The sequence below is a fragment of the Grampus griseus genome, assembly GCF_964374135.1.
Source record: "Grampus griseus genome assembly, chromosome: 19".
NCBI classification, from domain to species: Eukaryota; Metazoa; Chordata; class Mammalia; order Artiodactyla; family Delphinidae; genus Grampus; species Grampus griseus.
In genome coordinates, this window is record NC_139013.1 from 22,711,270 (window position 1) to 22,726,667 (window position 15,398).

The window sequence follows — 15,398 nt, forward strand, 5'->3', positions numbered from 1 at the left end:
GGCAGGATGCAATTTACAGACATATTCAAATGTATAGGAAAATGCATATTTTTATATATTAATATTCATAACCTTATTCAATGCCATCTGTTTGGACTCATAAGCAGTCTTGTTTTTTGATAATACCCAGCTAAAAATACATCAAGTTTTAAAAAGACAGTGTGGGCTATTTCTTTAAAATTTACTGATCTATTAAAAAAGTTTACTGATATACTCACCTAAAGTTATTAAAAATAGGGGAGAAATAGTTATGTTTAATTGACTATATCCTATATTCTGCACATTGAAAAAATACAAACATGTAAATTAAATGTCTATGTGTATGGTTAGCACAATTAAAAAAAATCTTTAAGTAAAGCTACTAATAACTTTGTTACAAGCAAAGCACTTCATCATACAAAACACACAATAATAAAACAAATATCTTCAATTTGGAGGATCCTAACCAGGGGTTAAGGGAGGTCTGTGAGTCTCCTGAGAATTATATACTGCATATATACTTCTTTCCCTAGAGAGAGACTTGCAAAGGGATTTGTCATTAATCCAGCTAATCAAGTCCATAAGCAAATTAAAAGAAAAATTCATGTATCCTAACACTTGACTATTTGCATTAAAGACTATAAATCAGGCCCCAGAAATTTGCTCAAAATCAAAGTAATATTCAATGTAATAAAACTAAAATACAGTACAACAGAGATTCATGTTGAAATTTTCATCAAATAACACTATCAAACCTCCTGCTTTAGTTGTCATGGGACACGTCTCTATGACACTGAACAATGAGTTGATTTAGTCAGCAGAGCAAAAAGCAGCAACAACAAGACCAAACAAGTCCAGTGAAAAGACTGAGATTATACAATAATTTCCTGTGCACTTACTCTGTGCCTGACGCTGTGCTTTACTCACATTGTGTTATTCACAATAGCCTTGTGAGATGGTTATAATCATCATCCTCATTTTACAAATGAAGAAACTGAGGCCTCTGGAGGTGGTAATATGTCACCTGCATTTTGAGGAACAGGGCTGAGATGTTTGTTGGTAGAATGAAGGAAAAGCAGGATGGGAGCGAACTTTGGACTCAGGTAGTGGTCATCTAGATCACTTTTCCATCTGACACCAAAATCCTTTTAATAATAATAACCCTGACAAATGATGAAAGAGCCATATATGCTTTGGAAGTTCTGAACTTGATTTATTGTGTAGAATCTTTTGGAAAACAGATTCATAACAGATGCTACTCTTTGGAATTAAGATATAAACAAAAATGTTTTTTAATATTCAAGTAGTTTGAAGAGATCAGGTTAATTTCTTCAATATTTTTGTTCTACAGTGTGGATATACATAAAAATGTCATGATAATTACTATTTGGTATTCTCTAGAAGAGCCTCAGTAGACATCCTTGTTTTTGCATGTTACTCCTGCAAACAGGAGTCCCTTAAATTCAAACTATAATTTAAACACACGTCATAAATTGCTCCTTATTGTATTAAAGAATTGACCACATGCCATGTATAATACTAGGACAGGCATCTTTTAAATCAGTAATAGCTCTGAAGACACTAAAGTTACTTTTAGATATGGGGAATTAATATGACTAGGTCAGAGAGACGGGGAGACTTTCAAAGACAAAAACAATCTTACCAAAGTCGGCAAATGCTGACTGTCCAACTACCATCATATTTTGAGGTTTTTCAAATACAGTACTGAGAGAGAAATTTCCATCCTGTTAAAGGCAGAAAGTTTTGGATTAGACCATCATAATCCATTCATTTGTCAAATGTGAAACAAAGCATTTTAACTAAAGCAGAAAAATAAATAATTTAAGACTTTTGTTGTACTGCAAAAAATTATCCCAATTTTCTGTTCCACTTTTCTCATAAAATGAAAGAAACTGCTGTGAGTTGAAGATGTGCATTTGGAGTGCTTTCCTTGCTGTCAATTCAGGTATGGTATGTTTTACTAAATCATCATCATAATTTCAGACAGAATGAGTGTCTTCTACTTTCAAGTACTGTGGAAGGTTTGGGGAATATAAAGAAGCCCAAAACATAGTTCCTACCTTCAAAGAGCTTACAGTCCAGTTGGGAGATAAAATATAAGTCAGGAAAACAGAATTTCTGAAGGTAACATATAAGTGGTATAAGTAGGAAAGACACTATGTTTTACAGATTTCAAGGAAGATGATTCTGTTGGGGGTTAATTAGGAACAAATATTCAAATGAAATGAGAATTACACTCATCCTTAAATGGCCCATTCATTATCAACCCAAGTTTATGTATCAATCAGAAAGGGAGCAAAGGAGTACAACAGCTGCCATGTACTAACCAGAGGTGGATAAGCTAAACAAAAAAGGAGAACCCATTAGAGATCATTTGTTTCAGTTACTCTTACCAAAATGGAATGTCTGGCTTACAAAAATAATATACATTTCTTTAAATTACTGCCTTTCTTTTCTATAATTTTAGATTACTACACAAGAAAAAAACCCCAAAACTCTGCATTTGGGTTTTGAGCTCTCAGCTTTAGAGCTCTCTTCTTATCACTGATTTCTCTATTCACTATTCGATATACTGACCCTGATTCCTACATACTTTATATAGGATACCTATATATTTTAAAATATTAAACAATTTTAAAACATTTTTCTTCTTTGTTCCTCTAAGGATACTGCATATCTGCAAGTTAGTTTCTTAAGAAATTATTTCTAACATTTACAGAGAAATGCATTGCTACACTGAAAGCATGAAGACTACATGCTTGAGAAACATGAATAAGTAAAATTTGCCTTGTGACAGGCAGTTTTCCAACCATTTTAATACACCATCATCCACATGCAGAAACATGTTTCTCCTACCTACCATTATTAAAGTATCTGATATATTTTTGAATGATTTTTCTACGGAAATCTTATTTACTTGTCTTAAAACTTAGGATTCCCCTCCAGTCTTACTTAGTACCTGAAATTACACTAGAGATGCATCAAAATTGCCAAATTTCTGACAAGTGTCAAGTGAATTTGCATTCTAGAAAGATTACAGCATCAGGTACAAAGTGGACATAATTATTCTTGAATGAATGGAAAAATCTCTCTTAAAATACATCAGCCTCATCTAACATAAAGCTGAACATCAACCTATTAAATGACTCAAGTGAATGAATTACCCCAGTGAAGTACTGTTAAACTCAATAAAATATATTTAGAAATGTTTCCAGATACAGGCATACTTTAGAGATATTGCAGTCCAGAACACCACAATAAAGTGAGTATTGCAATAAAGCAAGTCACAGGAATATTCTGGTTTCCCAGTGCATATAAAAGTTATTTTTATACTATACTGTAGTCTATCAAGTGTGCAAAAGCATTATGCCTAAAAAAATGGGCATACCTTAATTAAAAAATACTTTATTGCTGAAAAAAAGTGCTGTCATCCTAAGCCTTCAGCAGGTTGTAATCTTTTTGCAATAGTAACATCAAAGATCAATAATCACAGATCACCATAATAAATATAATACTATGGAAAAAGTTTGAAATATTGTCAGAATTACAAAAAGTGACACAGAAAACAAGAAGTGACCAAATACTGCTGGAAAAATGGTGCTGATATACTTGCTTGACACAGGGCCGCCACAAACCTTCAATTTGTAAGAAAAAAAAAAAAAGCACTATCTGTGAAGTGTAATAAAGTGCAGCACAATAAAACAGGTATGCCTGTATAACTTCATGATGCACCTCCACCAAGAAACACTGAATACTCCCCAGGTGACAGCCTCCCATTTCTAAGATGCCACATTCACCATGAATCTCAGTATAAGAAGAACAAAACCCTCTTCTAACTGTAAGAAAAAGAGAATCATATATTCTTGCTACAGTGAGAGCGTGCAGAATACATTATATATATGACATAATTGGGGGAAAAGATAACACTTTATTGAATTTATCTTTCCATCATTATCATTGCTTATTCTTTACTCCATTTGGCAGTACAAACCTATAGGACTTAATTTCAGTGTCATGTACATATTTAGTATTTGATTAAAATGATTCAATAAACTTAATCATCACTATGTTATTACTCTTATTAGATGACATATTTTAAAGTGATGCATGCCTACACTTATTTTCAAAGATGAAGCTGCTTTGTACCTATTTAATGTAGGAAAGACAAACGTGATCAATACTCTTTTAAACTGAGAGAGTAGAACAGTCTGGTAGAAAGGGAAGTAGACATGTAGTTAGATGACGTGGTTCTAGACCTTTCATTGCTAAGTTGTATCACTTTGGAACAGCCACTTACTGCTCTGGGTCTCTGTTCTTCAACTGTTCGAAGGGGATAAATGTACTGTGTACTTGCAGGGTTCTAGAGAGGATCAATGGAATGAAACTTTAGGAAGAGTTCTGCAAAATGTAAAGTTATCAGGCACTTTTAAGGTATTTTTATATAATGTCAGTCCTGTGCTTCTGAGCTGCAAGTACTTTTTTCATGAGCTGCTATTTGAGACCACTCCATTCTGTCCCATTCATTACCATGCTGTTCTTACTTGCCTTCATTGTAGTCCTGCAATCCAAAATTGGGCCAACCCACTGCTACAATTATAACTATGTCTTTTACCTTTTCTTCCACCTACTTGGTTTCTGGAATGACTGTGCAATGACTTAAGGGTCCAAATTTTAGAGACAGATTTCCTAGTTCAACTCCCAGCTCCACTGTTTCCTAGCTTTGAGGTCTGAACAAGTTAGTTCTAATGTAAGCATCTGTTTACTTATCTCTAAAATGAATTTTTACAAGGTTTTTGTGAGGATTAGTAAAATAATCCATATAAAGTGCTTATTAGCTCAGCATATGCACAAATATGTATGTAGTTAACATTATAATTGGTAGTAGGAACGCTAGTATTAATACTATTATTTCTGCTACCCACCATTGAAGCAGCTAACACACTGCCATTGACAAGGGATTTGCCATTTTTTGCTTGAATTCCAGCCACAGGTGCTATGTTGTAACAAGTATCTTTACATGGAGGACCACCTATGCTTTGGCCTGCAGGTTTTAATATTTACTATTAAAACTGCCATATTTATAATGTTAAAAAATGATCAGGAAGCAACATAGGATGACTATCTTGTGTCTACATCTTTATTTGCATAAAGCAATGGTTCTTGACCAGAGGTGATTTTGTTTGCCAGAGGACACTGGGCAATATATGGAGACATTTTCATTGTTACAATTGAGAGCCAGCTTCTAGCATCTAAGTGAGCAGGGGCCAGGGGGGATACTGCTAAACAACATACAATGCACAGGACAGATCTCCACATTAAAGAATCATCTGGCCTATGGTCAGTAGGCACATGAAAAGCTGCTCAACATCACTAATTATTAGAGAAATGCAAATCAAAACTACAGTGAGGTACCACCTCACACTGGTCAGAATGGCCATCATTAAAAAGTCTACAAATAACAAATGCTGGAGAGGGTGTGGAGAAAAGGGAACCCTCTTGCACTGTTGGTGGGAATGTAAGTTGGTACAGCCATTACAGAAAACAGTATGGAGGTTCCTCAGAAAACTAAAAATAGAATTACCATATGATCTAGCAATCCCACTCCTGGGCATATACCTGGACAAAACTATAATTCAAAAAGATATATGCACCCCTATATTCATAGCACCACTATTCACAATAGCCAAAACACGGAAACAACCTAAATGTCCATCGATAGATGAAAGTATAAAGAAGATGTGGTACATATATACAATGGAATATTACTCAGCCATAAAAAAGAAACAATGTTATTTGGAGCAACATGGATACAACTAGAGATTCTCATACTAAATGAAGTAGAGTCAAAAAGAGAAAGACAAATACTATGAGATAGCACTTATGTGTGGAATCTAAAACATGGCACAAATGAACCTATGTACAAAACAGAAACAGACTCTCAGACACAGAGATCAGACTTGTGGTTGCCAATGGGGAGTGGGGAAGGGAGAGGGATGGACTGGGGGAGTTTGAGGTTGGTAGATGCAAACTATTACATTTAGAAGAGATAAACAATAAGGTCCTACTGTATAGCACAGGGAACTATATCCAATCTCCTGGGATAAACCATAATGGAAAAGAACATAAAAAATGTATATATATGTATACTGAGTCACTCTGCTGTACAGCTGAGATTGGCACAACATGGTAAATCAACTATTCTTCAAAAAAAACTCCAAAAAACAAAAACAAACCAAAAAAAACAAAGAATCATCTGGCCTAAAATGGCATTAAGTGCCAAGATTGAAAGTTTCTAAGGGCGGTGGGTGTTGTCCATGGGTCTGGCTTTGCCATTCCCCTCTTAACTCTTTCCCTTCATGATACTTATCTATTCTCTTCCTTGAGTTTCAGTCCTACATTTCTAACCATTTCATTGATATGTCTCTTATCTAAAACAATTTTTTTTTCCTGCCCCAAATTAGATCTTCCTTTGTCTTTTCTGTTACCCTTGCATTAATGGTCCTTCTGTCTTCTCATACCTATCCCTTCTTGTCTATTCCCAACATTCTACTCCTTTAATCATCCACCTCTTTCCCAGGATATAGTAGATTCTACCTAAGTCATCCCCCCACCTCCAGATTTTCCATGCTAACCTATCTGATATGCAATAGCCAGACTAACTGCAATAATGAAAGCTCTATTTATCTCATGCTCAGTCATAAAACCTTTAGGACTTAAGCTTCTCAATAAATTTTTAAAAGATCAAATTACTTAGTTTAGGAGTCAAGACCTTTGCTGATCTTGTCTAAACCAGTTGTTCTAATCTAACCTTCCAGTATCTTTTCATATTCTGGCCCAAACCAGCCACTTTCTACTCGATGTCCTGTGTTTCCCATGCATGTCCTTGCCCTCTTCCTTCTTCTCACTTTCAACCACTAAAATCCTGCTCATCTGTACCAGCCATTTCAAATACCACATCTTCCTTGAAGCCTTCCCAGATGATCCTGGGTGGTCCAAATGGAAGCAACTGCTCTGTCTTTTAACTCCTTGCAGCATGAGGTTTGTACCTCTCATCATACCAGTCAGAGTTGCCTACACTCACATCTTAGCCCTCCTCCTCGTCTTCTGTCGACTTCTGATCTCCCAGAGCACCTACCATGGGGCTGTGCCCAAACTACCTAAAAAGATTTGTTGCAGCGCATATTCTTCTATTAGCTAATATGGTTTTATAGGGTTTGAGGGTTTTTTTTTTTGTCAATTAGTGTGTTACTGTGAATTGTTTGCCCAACTTCTAAATTAAAAATGATCCTCCCATTTTACAAAACCTACATTTTATCTGAACAAGTTAATTTTGAGTCTACATTCCCCTTACTTTGTACTAATGACTTTTATATTATTGTTAATGTGAGTACCTTATTGACCCAGCTGTTTTACCACATGAAAAACCCTTAGTCTCTACTGTCAAATAGATAATTTATTTTCTTTAAAGAAAACAAGAAAGGGAAAAAAGAGTCCAATCAAAATCGAGTCTCTTCTTGAAGATTTTTCTCCTATTGAGTTGCTTCACTTTATGACCTTTAAATCAGCCTAGGTTGAGAGGAAATAATATACTCAAAAGTAGTCTGTAATTTTATATATATATATATAATATTTATTTGTAATGAGGCTTTTCTCCCCCTGATGGATACTAGTTTGTTAATCAAAATGATTGATTTTCTCATTTTCTAATACCTCAAGATTCACTTGAAGTATTGTTTTCAAGGCCACCTGAAAACGAGTATCCCCCACTAGTGGAAATTTTCATTTATGGTAATCATTAAAAATATAACTGTATTTCTATCATCAGAAAAACAAATACAACTATATTAAAAAATATAATACATTTGGGCTTCCCTGGTGGCGCAGTGGTTGAGAGTCCGCCTGCCGATGCAGGGGACGTGGGTCCGTGCCCCGGTCCGGGAAGATCCCACATGCCGCGTAGCGGCTGCGCCCGTGAGCCATGGCCGCTGAGCCTGCGCGTTCGGGGCCTGTGCTGCACAACGGGAGAGGCCACGTCAGTGAGAGGCCCGCGTACCGCAAAAAAAAAAAAAAAAAAAAAAAAAATATATATATATATAGTACATTAAACAAAGATAAATCTTTCTGGTTTAGATGTCTTTCTTTTTCCTTGCCTCATAAAAAAAAAGAAAAAAGGATCAAATTGCTTAGTTTGGAAGTAGTTAGTAGTATTTAAAAGCCCTAATCTTGTCTAAACAAAGCTGTTGCCCGATCCTAGTTTCCTTCCATGAAGAAATCTGAATCATGACTCTTCTATAAGAGATGGCTGATAATGAGTCTTCTTCCATGAGCCTGCACTTTACATTTTTAAAAATCTGTTTATTTTTCAAAAGTATTTTAACAAAAATCTACAAAATGCTATGGGTTTAATTTAGATTGAATAAAAGACAATCTGGAGTAAATAGCTGGGAAACCAAGTGATCTCAAACTAAAATTTGGTGTGTATTGTGTGCCAGGTATTTTACACACATTGTTGCATTTAATCTTCACAAACAGTCTATGAAGCCGACATGACACTCTTATACCTGTTTTCCATATGAGGAAAGTGAGGTTTAATACTCGACCATTATTTGATGAATGTCACTCAGTTGGCCAATTTGGCTTGTCCTCAAATCCTGTCCTCCATTATGTACCTATAATTCAACTTTAAAAATCTGGGTAGTCTATTCTTCATTAATTAGTATTTCATATAATCTACATCAAGCTAAAAATAAAGTGAAACCATGACATCAGTTTGGGAATATTCTATTTGCAATTAAAAAACTATATTGCCTCATCAACTTGTGAGTAAATTTAGTATCTGTTGTTCTTATTTTTGTATATAAGCCTGAAGGCAAGTAGGAAAAATTAGTCTTTTAAAAGGGGTTTTCTTCAACAAACCATCATGCTGACAACTTAAGTGACAGGCATCTCTCTCAACAGCTGACAGCCTAGCAGGGGCCCTGTTAACATGCGTATTAGGGAAGACTGATTGGTTTAATTGGCGGGTCATGCCTAAAAACCTGCAGAGGAATTGATGCTGAAAGAATCATTTCCTTCAGCAATATTCAGCAGTTTGAATGCAGCAATGCAACCAAAAGCTCTTAAAGTTGTTCTATTTATTGTTGAAACCAACCGACCAAATGATTACTTTCATTTTACTTTCTAAGACTGTGTGCTTTTTTTTTTTTTTACTGAAAGTCATCATTTAAAAATGCTTCAAAGAAAAGATTTCTTACCAAATTTTTCCATATCTCAAACTGGAAGGTATTAGAGGAAGACAATGTCGTGAGGAATAAATCTAGGAGGAAAATAAGAGAATTGTAAGTTCTGTTACTGATGTGTACATTTAAAAACAGGAAGAAGTACAATACATAAAAATAGTTTTAATACAGTTGTACTTAAATGTATTTTAAATTTTATATATATATATCATATATATATACTTTTTTGTATATCAAATGATGTTTATTGATAGTTTACACGATTCAGATCTAAGTGTCATCAATGGTGGGTAATGTGACCCTCTTACAAGATCAAGGATGAATGCTACTGTGTTTTTTTTTTTTTGGCTGCACCATGTGGCATGTGGGATCTCAGTTCCCTGACCAGGGATTGAACCTGTGCCCCCCTGCAGTGAAAGTGTAGAGTCTTAATTAACCACTGGACCACCAGGGAAGTCCCTAAATTACATTTTAACGAGCTTGATCCATCAAAGAAAAGAAAGCAGATGACCCTGTATTAGTACAATTAAGGAAAATGTATTTAAAGAAAGCATTTAGTATTAGTCCTTCAAAAGCATTTTTTATTTTTAAGAACAATTATGTGTACTACTTTTTTATCTTACACATTTTAATTCTAAGGTAGGCTACATTTTTAAAAAAGATATTCTAATCATAATCACATTTTGCTTTCTCACCCTAAAAGCAACACTTAAGTATATATCATAGTCAGGTTTCATCATGATTTTAAATAACAGTATTACAGCATCCACAATCTTTGGCACTCATGTTAAGTGAACAATAAACTGTATTTCAAATTTTAATAGAATTGTCTTCATATATTCCAACTAAAAAAGTTTTATTAAAAAGTGCAAGAATTTTAATAAAATTTTTTGAAAAACAGTAGGTTGACAGTCAAATCAAACAACCTATTAATCCAAAAGCCAGGTAATCTGCAAGTCTATTCTAGTAGCAGCATTTACTATGTTTGATAATGGCAATTTTACTTAATAAATAGAGAAGTTTTAAAATGATGAGTTGACTCATAGGAATATTAAAATGACATTACTCTTTTGTGCTTTAAAAAGATGAACGTGGTATAAAGACCACAACTACCTTTAAGAAAAGTTTTTTTTTTTAATCCCATTAAATGTGTTTAGAAAACTATCATTGATATGTTAATGTTTTCTGTAAAGGCTTCATATTAATTTAATGAAGCTAACTTATGTAATAATTACAATAAGAAAGATTTTCATAGAATTCTTGGAAAACTAAGTAACCTGTTCACTTTTATTATTAGTTGAACTCAAAACTAAGTGGAACAACTGTCTATGTCAATGTATCAAATATCTCTGCATTTATTTTCACCACACTAAGGATGGACATAGAAATGTAGTCTTTTACTAAGATTATTTCTTTAATCTGTCAAACATATACTCCCAATGAAGTATTTATTTCCATACTCCTCTAGGAAAACTCCCAAACAATATCTGCGATTTATGTGATGATATACCTACAACCAATCTTCTCTCCTTCGCCCACGTATCCTTCACACTGCCATCAGCATGATTAAAAAACAAAAGTGCAAATTTGATCTCATTTCTTCTCTTCCAGGATATAGGAATAATCTCATCATCTGTCAGGTGAAAGCCTACCTACCTACATTTCCAGGCTCATTTTTTGCCACTGCCATGATGTTTGTTGATTCTATTTTCACAGCTTCACTGGCTATTTATTAAGACTTTGAAAAACAGTCAAGTGACATGAGGGATTGTAAGTACCTTATAAAACAGATTTAAAAAAAATTTCATTTCATCATTCAATTATATAAAGAGGTTATAGAAAAATAAATAATTCATTATGTGGAGAAAGAAAAATAGAGACAATTAATTATTAAAAATTCAATATGAAGAATCATGCCTCAGACTTTGAATGAAATGAGAATGAAACAACAGCTAGAAAAAAATTTTAGTCAACAAAGCGATAAAGTTCTTACCCTCCCACATGCCACGGGGCAACTGGGTCCATGCGCCGCAACTATTGAGCATGTGAGCCACAACTAGAGAGCCCGTGAGCCACAACTACAGAGCCTGTGTGCTCTGGAGCCAGCACATCACAACTACAGAGCCCGCTCGCTCTGGAGCCCGTGCGTCGCAACTAGAGAGCCCACGTGCTGCAACTACTGAGCCCCTGCACCACAACTAGAGAGAGAAGCCCACATGCCACAACGAAGAGCCCACGCATCACAACGAAAGATCCCACGTGCTGCAACTAAGACCCGACACAGCCAAAAACAAATATTTTAAAAAAAGAGTAATTTACACAATAAAATGAAAGGAAATGTACTCAATAAAACTAATGGATGCTGTAACATGCCACTGAGATCCCTCACGGAAATGAAGGACTTATTCCCTCAGCTGCTGGAAATGCTGCTGGCAGACAGCCCTAAGAAACCAGCCCTTTGGAGGACAGTTTTGGCTGAAGAGTACTACCTTGCCAAAGGTTGTGACCTTTTCTGTGCTAGCCTGCATTCAATAACTAGTCAGTTCAGAAGAATAAAGACTAGACCCCCTCACCACAACTCAGGACAACTCTGCAGGGCCATTCCACATTCAGAGGTCCCAAGGTCAGCTGAGGCTTCTACTGACACTGAATCATAGTCCAACTTTTCCCTTCCACTCGTACTGACTAGAGCACTCCCTAAAACAAACTTCTTGTACACTCATCTCCACCCCAGAATTTTCTTTGCAGGGAACCCAATCTACAACAGTTAATACCAAAAGTGATCTGAGAAAGCAGACACTAAGATTTTGGAGTTGGATCACCTATCATGGTACTGGCAATAAAGATTCCTTCACTGGGGGTAAGCAGTGCACAGACAGCCACACTATCTTTTACTGATGCTGTCTTGGGTAGTATTCTGGTGGAAGGGAATGTTCCACTGGGTGTGATACTTGAGGCTTTTTGAGAAATATCAGATAAACACTAACTATAAGGACAGCAGAGTTTGATGGCTATTGCTAAGCTCAATTTAGGAAATAAAGGAAAGACACAAAGGTTGAGCATGATTAATGAGAAATTAAAAGCTAAGTGTGAAAGCCAGAGGGCCTCTTCGAGAGCAAAACAAGAGGTTCTCACCTCCAGTAGCAGGAGGGCAAGGAAAGCTGACGACTAAGACCAGGACTTAATGGTAAGAGTAGAAGAGCTTCCAAAAAGGTTAAATTCTCAACCTAAGCAGGTCTGCTATGTTAAGGTTAGAGCCCTAGATGGGAAAAAATGATATTTGACCCATGGGATAGGAACATCTAGGTGATAACCTGAAAATCATGAATCCCCAGATTCACTTGAATGGATTTTCAGAGCCTGCAGGAGTGGACTGTTAAAGGCTGACATTCCCTCTTGTTTGAAGATGATGGAGAAGTTTCCCCTAAAGGCTAGAGTTCTCTCTTATTGGAAGATGATGGAGAAGTTTCTAACTCCATTAGGCAACATTCTTCCCACTTCCTACAATCTGTCCCACCTTCTCTGCTGCCACTAGGCCAAAACGTGGGGTTAAGTTACAAGATAACCTAACCAGGAATGTGTGCACATTTGAGGGAGAAAGGGACTACAGCCTGAATTAAGTGCAGGACCTAGCTAACATGTACTGGCATTCTGAGAGTACATGATCAAGGTAGGGGTTAAGGGGTGGGGTAGGGAAGATGGGGTGCAAGATGAGGCACAATAAGGAGTTGGGGGTATGGTGATTACATTGGACCTCATCTACTCTAGAAGTGGCAGCAATTCATTTTATAAGAGTAGATACATATTCTGGATATGTGTTTGCCCTTCTTGTCTTGAAAACTAATTTAAAAATGCTAATAGAAACAATATGATGATAGCTGACATCACTGGTATTCAGTTGAAGAAATAATCCTTATCAAAAGATTGCATTATAAGTTGGTTGAAAAATTCAAGATATAAACCCCAAACTCAATTAAATCCTTGTTCATTAGATTCTTTTAACAAGTAAAATAGTGAAAATAGTCTATGTTCATGCAGTTTCTTTTCCTCAAAATATAGACACATAGTCAAGTAAGTGTGTACAAAAACTTTAAATGGTTTATGCTTCAATTATCTCCATTCATAGCTTGAAAGGATTAAACTACTGCATTTTAATCCTTGCCAAGTGCAGCACAGCCTTCCTTTCAAATGAAGAACCCTTTCGTTAATGTTGGCATCAAAAGGAAGCCTTAGGAGTTTTAGAAACTTAAATTGGAAGTTGGACTATGTGAACTAAACCATGTTAGGAAAAATCAAAACAAAGGTTAATCATTAATAATGGACACCTAACATCCTTTTGATATGGTATAAAGGAAGAGATTAAAAATTGTGATTTCTGGCACTGTATCCCCTCAGTGTGACATCTCAACTTTTTAAGAAAAATATTCCAATGGAAATTTTTAAAAAGTAGTATTCGTAATGTCATTTATAGTTCCTGCATGAAGAAATTCTCCTTGGATACTGAGTCACTGTATTTCCAAAGGAGTTCATGGTTCATTTGGAAAAAACATAGCTAATAAAATATTTTTGGTATTTTCTAGAAGCATCAGACATTTTCACAAAGAATGGTTCAAAGCAGTATTCTGTACTGTTTCTATGCTTGAGCCAGGAGGATTTGCCAAGTTCATGTTTACATCTGTTCTGTAGTACTGTCCAGTCTTTCTTAGTCCCAGTTACACTAGTGAAAGGGCAGCATGAGAGTGTAGAATAAAATTATCTTTCATCTGTTTCCACTTGTTCATAAAACAGTACACCGAAGGCTATATAACTGCTGAAATCATTAAGATAAACCAGCTAATGCCAACAACTCTTCCCTTTCGCGGCAGCAGTTTAACTGCATTCTGAAGCTCAGAGGTCATCAACTCAAACACTGTAAGGCATAAGGCTCTAACTTAAAGAAGTTAAGAGGTCCTGGTACAACCAAGATGATCAAATAGTAAAAAGGCACAGGGCATACAAACTGACTAAAGATCTCAGGATGGGGGAGACAGTAGGAAGTAGGGGACTGAGAGGAACTAAAAAGAGTCCATCACCGACCATAGAGGATGGCAACTAGTTAGCTCCAGCCAATTGTTGTTGCTACAGAAATATAATTTTTAAATATGGAAAATCATATTTGAAAAATATTGAAATATAATTCAAAATATTTTAAGCAGCATGGGAAAAAATTAAAAACATCTCTGCAAAGTCAATTTGAGGTACTAGATTAAAACCTGATAGATTATTGCTTTGGTTACATATTTGTTCACAGAGAACCAACCCTACTTCCTATATTCCCTATACCAAACACTGCCAGATAATATTCTGTACAAATGCACTAATTTAGTAGATGGTGAGGAACCTATTTGAATGGGTCCCCATTCACAAGATACTATTCTAAGGAAGAAGTCCAAATTTCTAAGAATCATTTTAAAATTTCAATTTTAAGTTCATAAACTTCTATCTAGACTTCCTTTCCCTTTCTTTCTCTTTCCTATCCTGAAACATTGGGGCCCAAATGAAGATTCTCTATGCTTAGCAGAGAGCTCTGACTAGACACTTAGACACAATACTCTGGAACACAGGCACACATTATTATAAGACTAAAGGCCCTTAACGCTGGGTAAACAATAAACCTACTCCCGCCCTGCCTTCTCTTATCAGTCAAATCATTATCAGAAGTATTTTTGTTGTAAGAAAAAAAAAAGGTTAGATTGACGGGAGCCTGTTAAGTGTCCTGAAATTGAATGTTTAAGGGGGTTATAATTTTCATTTGAGGAAGATTATTAACAAGTGAGAACTGGATATATTCTAATTACTACATTTTTATTATAGGGAATTTATTCTCTATAACTTGGATGTTAGATTTTTAAGAGAAATGTAATCAAGGTAATTATGGTAAATTAGTGACCTTCAAAGACATTAATATTTTGAATTCTATAGTGTTAGATGAATCTCAGTTGAAGTCATTATCTCCTCTACTCCTATGAGATCGGGGTCTTAAGGAATCTGGGGGAGTTTGCAATTATTTATTTGTTTTTTGTTTGTTTGTTTGTTTAGGCTGTGCCGGGTCTTAGTTGCGGCATGCAGGATCTTCACCATGGCATGTGGATGACTTCTTAGCTGTGGCATGTGGACTCA

At 35.6% G+C, this 15,398-nt stretch overlaps 1 protein-coding gene across 1 annotated transcript in view; it reads right to left on the reverse strand.

Moving 5' to 3' along the window:
- ITFG1 (integrin alpha FG-GAP repeat containing 1) overlaps positions 1-15,398 on the reverse strand; it is a 236,301-nt gene that overhangs the window by 158,986 nt on the left and 61,917 nt on the right. Inside the window, exons 7-8 of the mRNA XM_082676237.1 lie at positions 9,255-9,316; positions 1,643-1,724 (exon numbers count right to left, since the gene is read on the reverse strand). Of these exons, the coding sequence (XP_082532363.1) occupies positions 1,643-1,724; positions 9,255-9,316 (144 nt within the window). The remainder of the gene's footprint in view (positions 1-1,642; positions 1,725-9,254; positions 9,317-15,398) is intronic.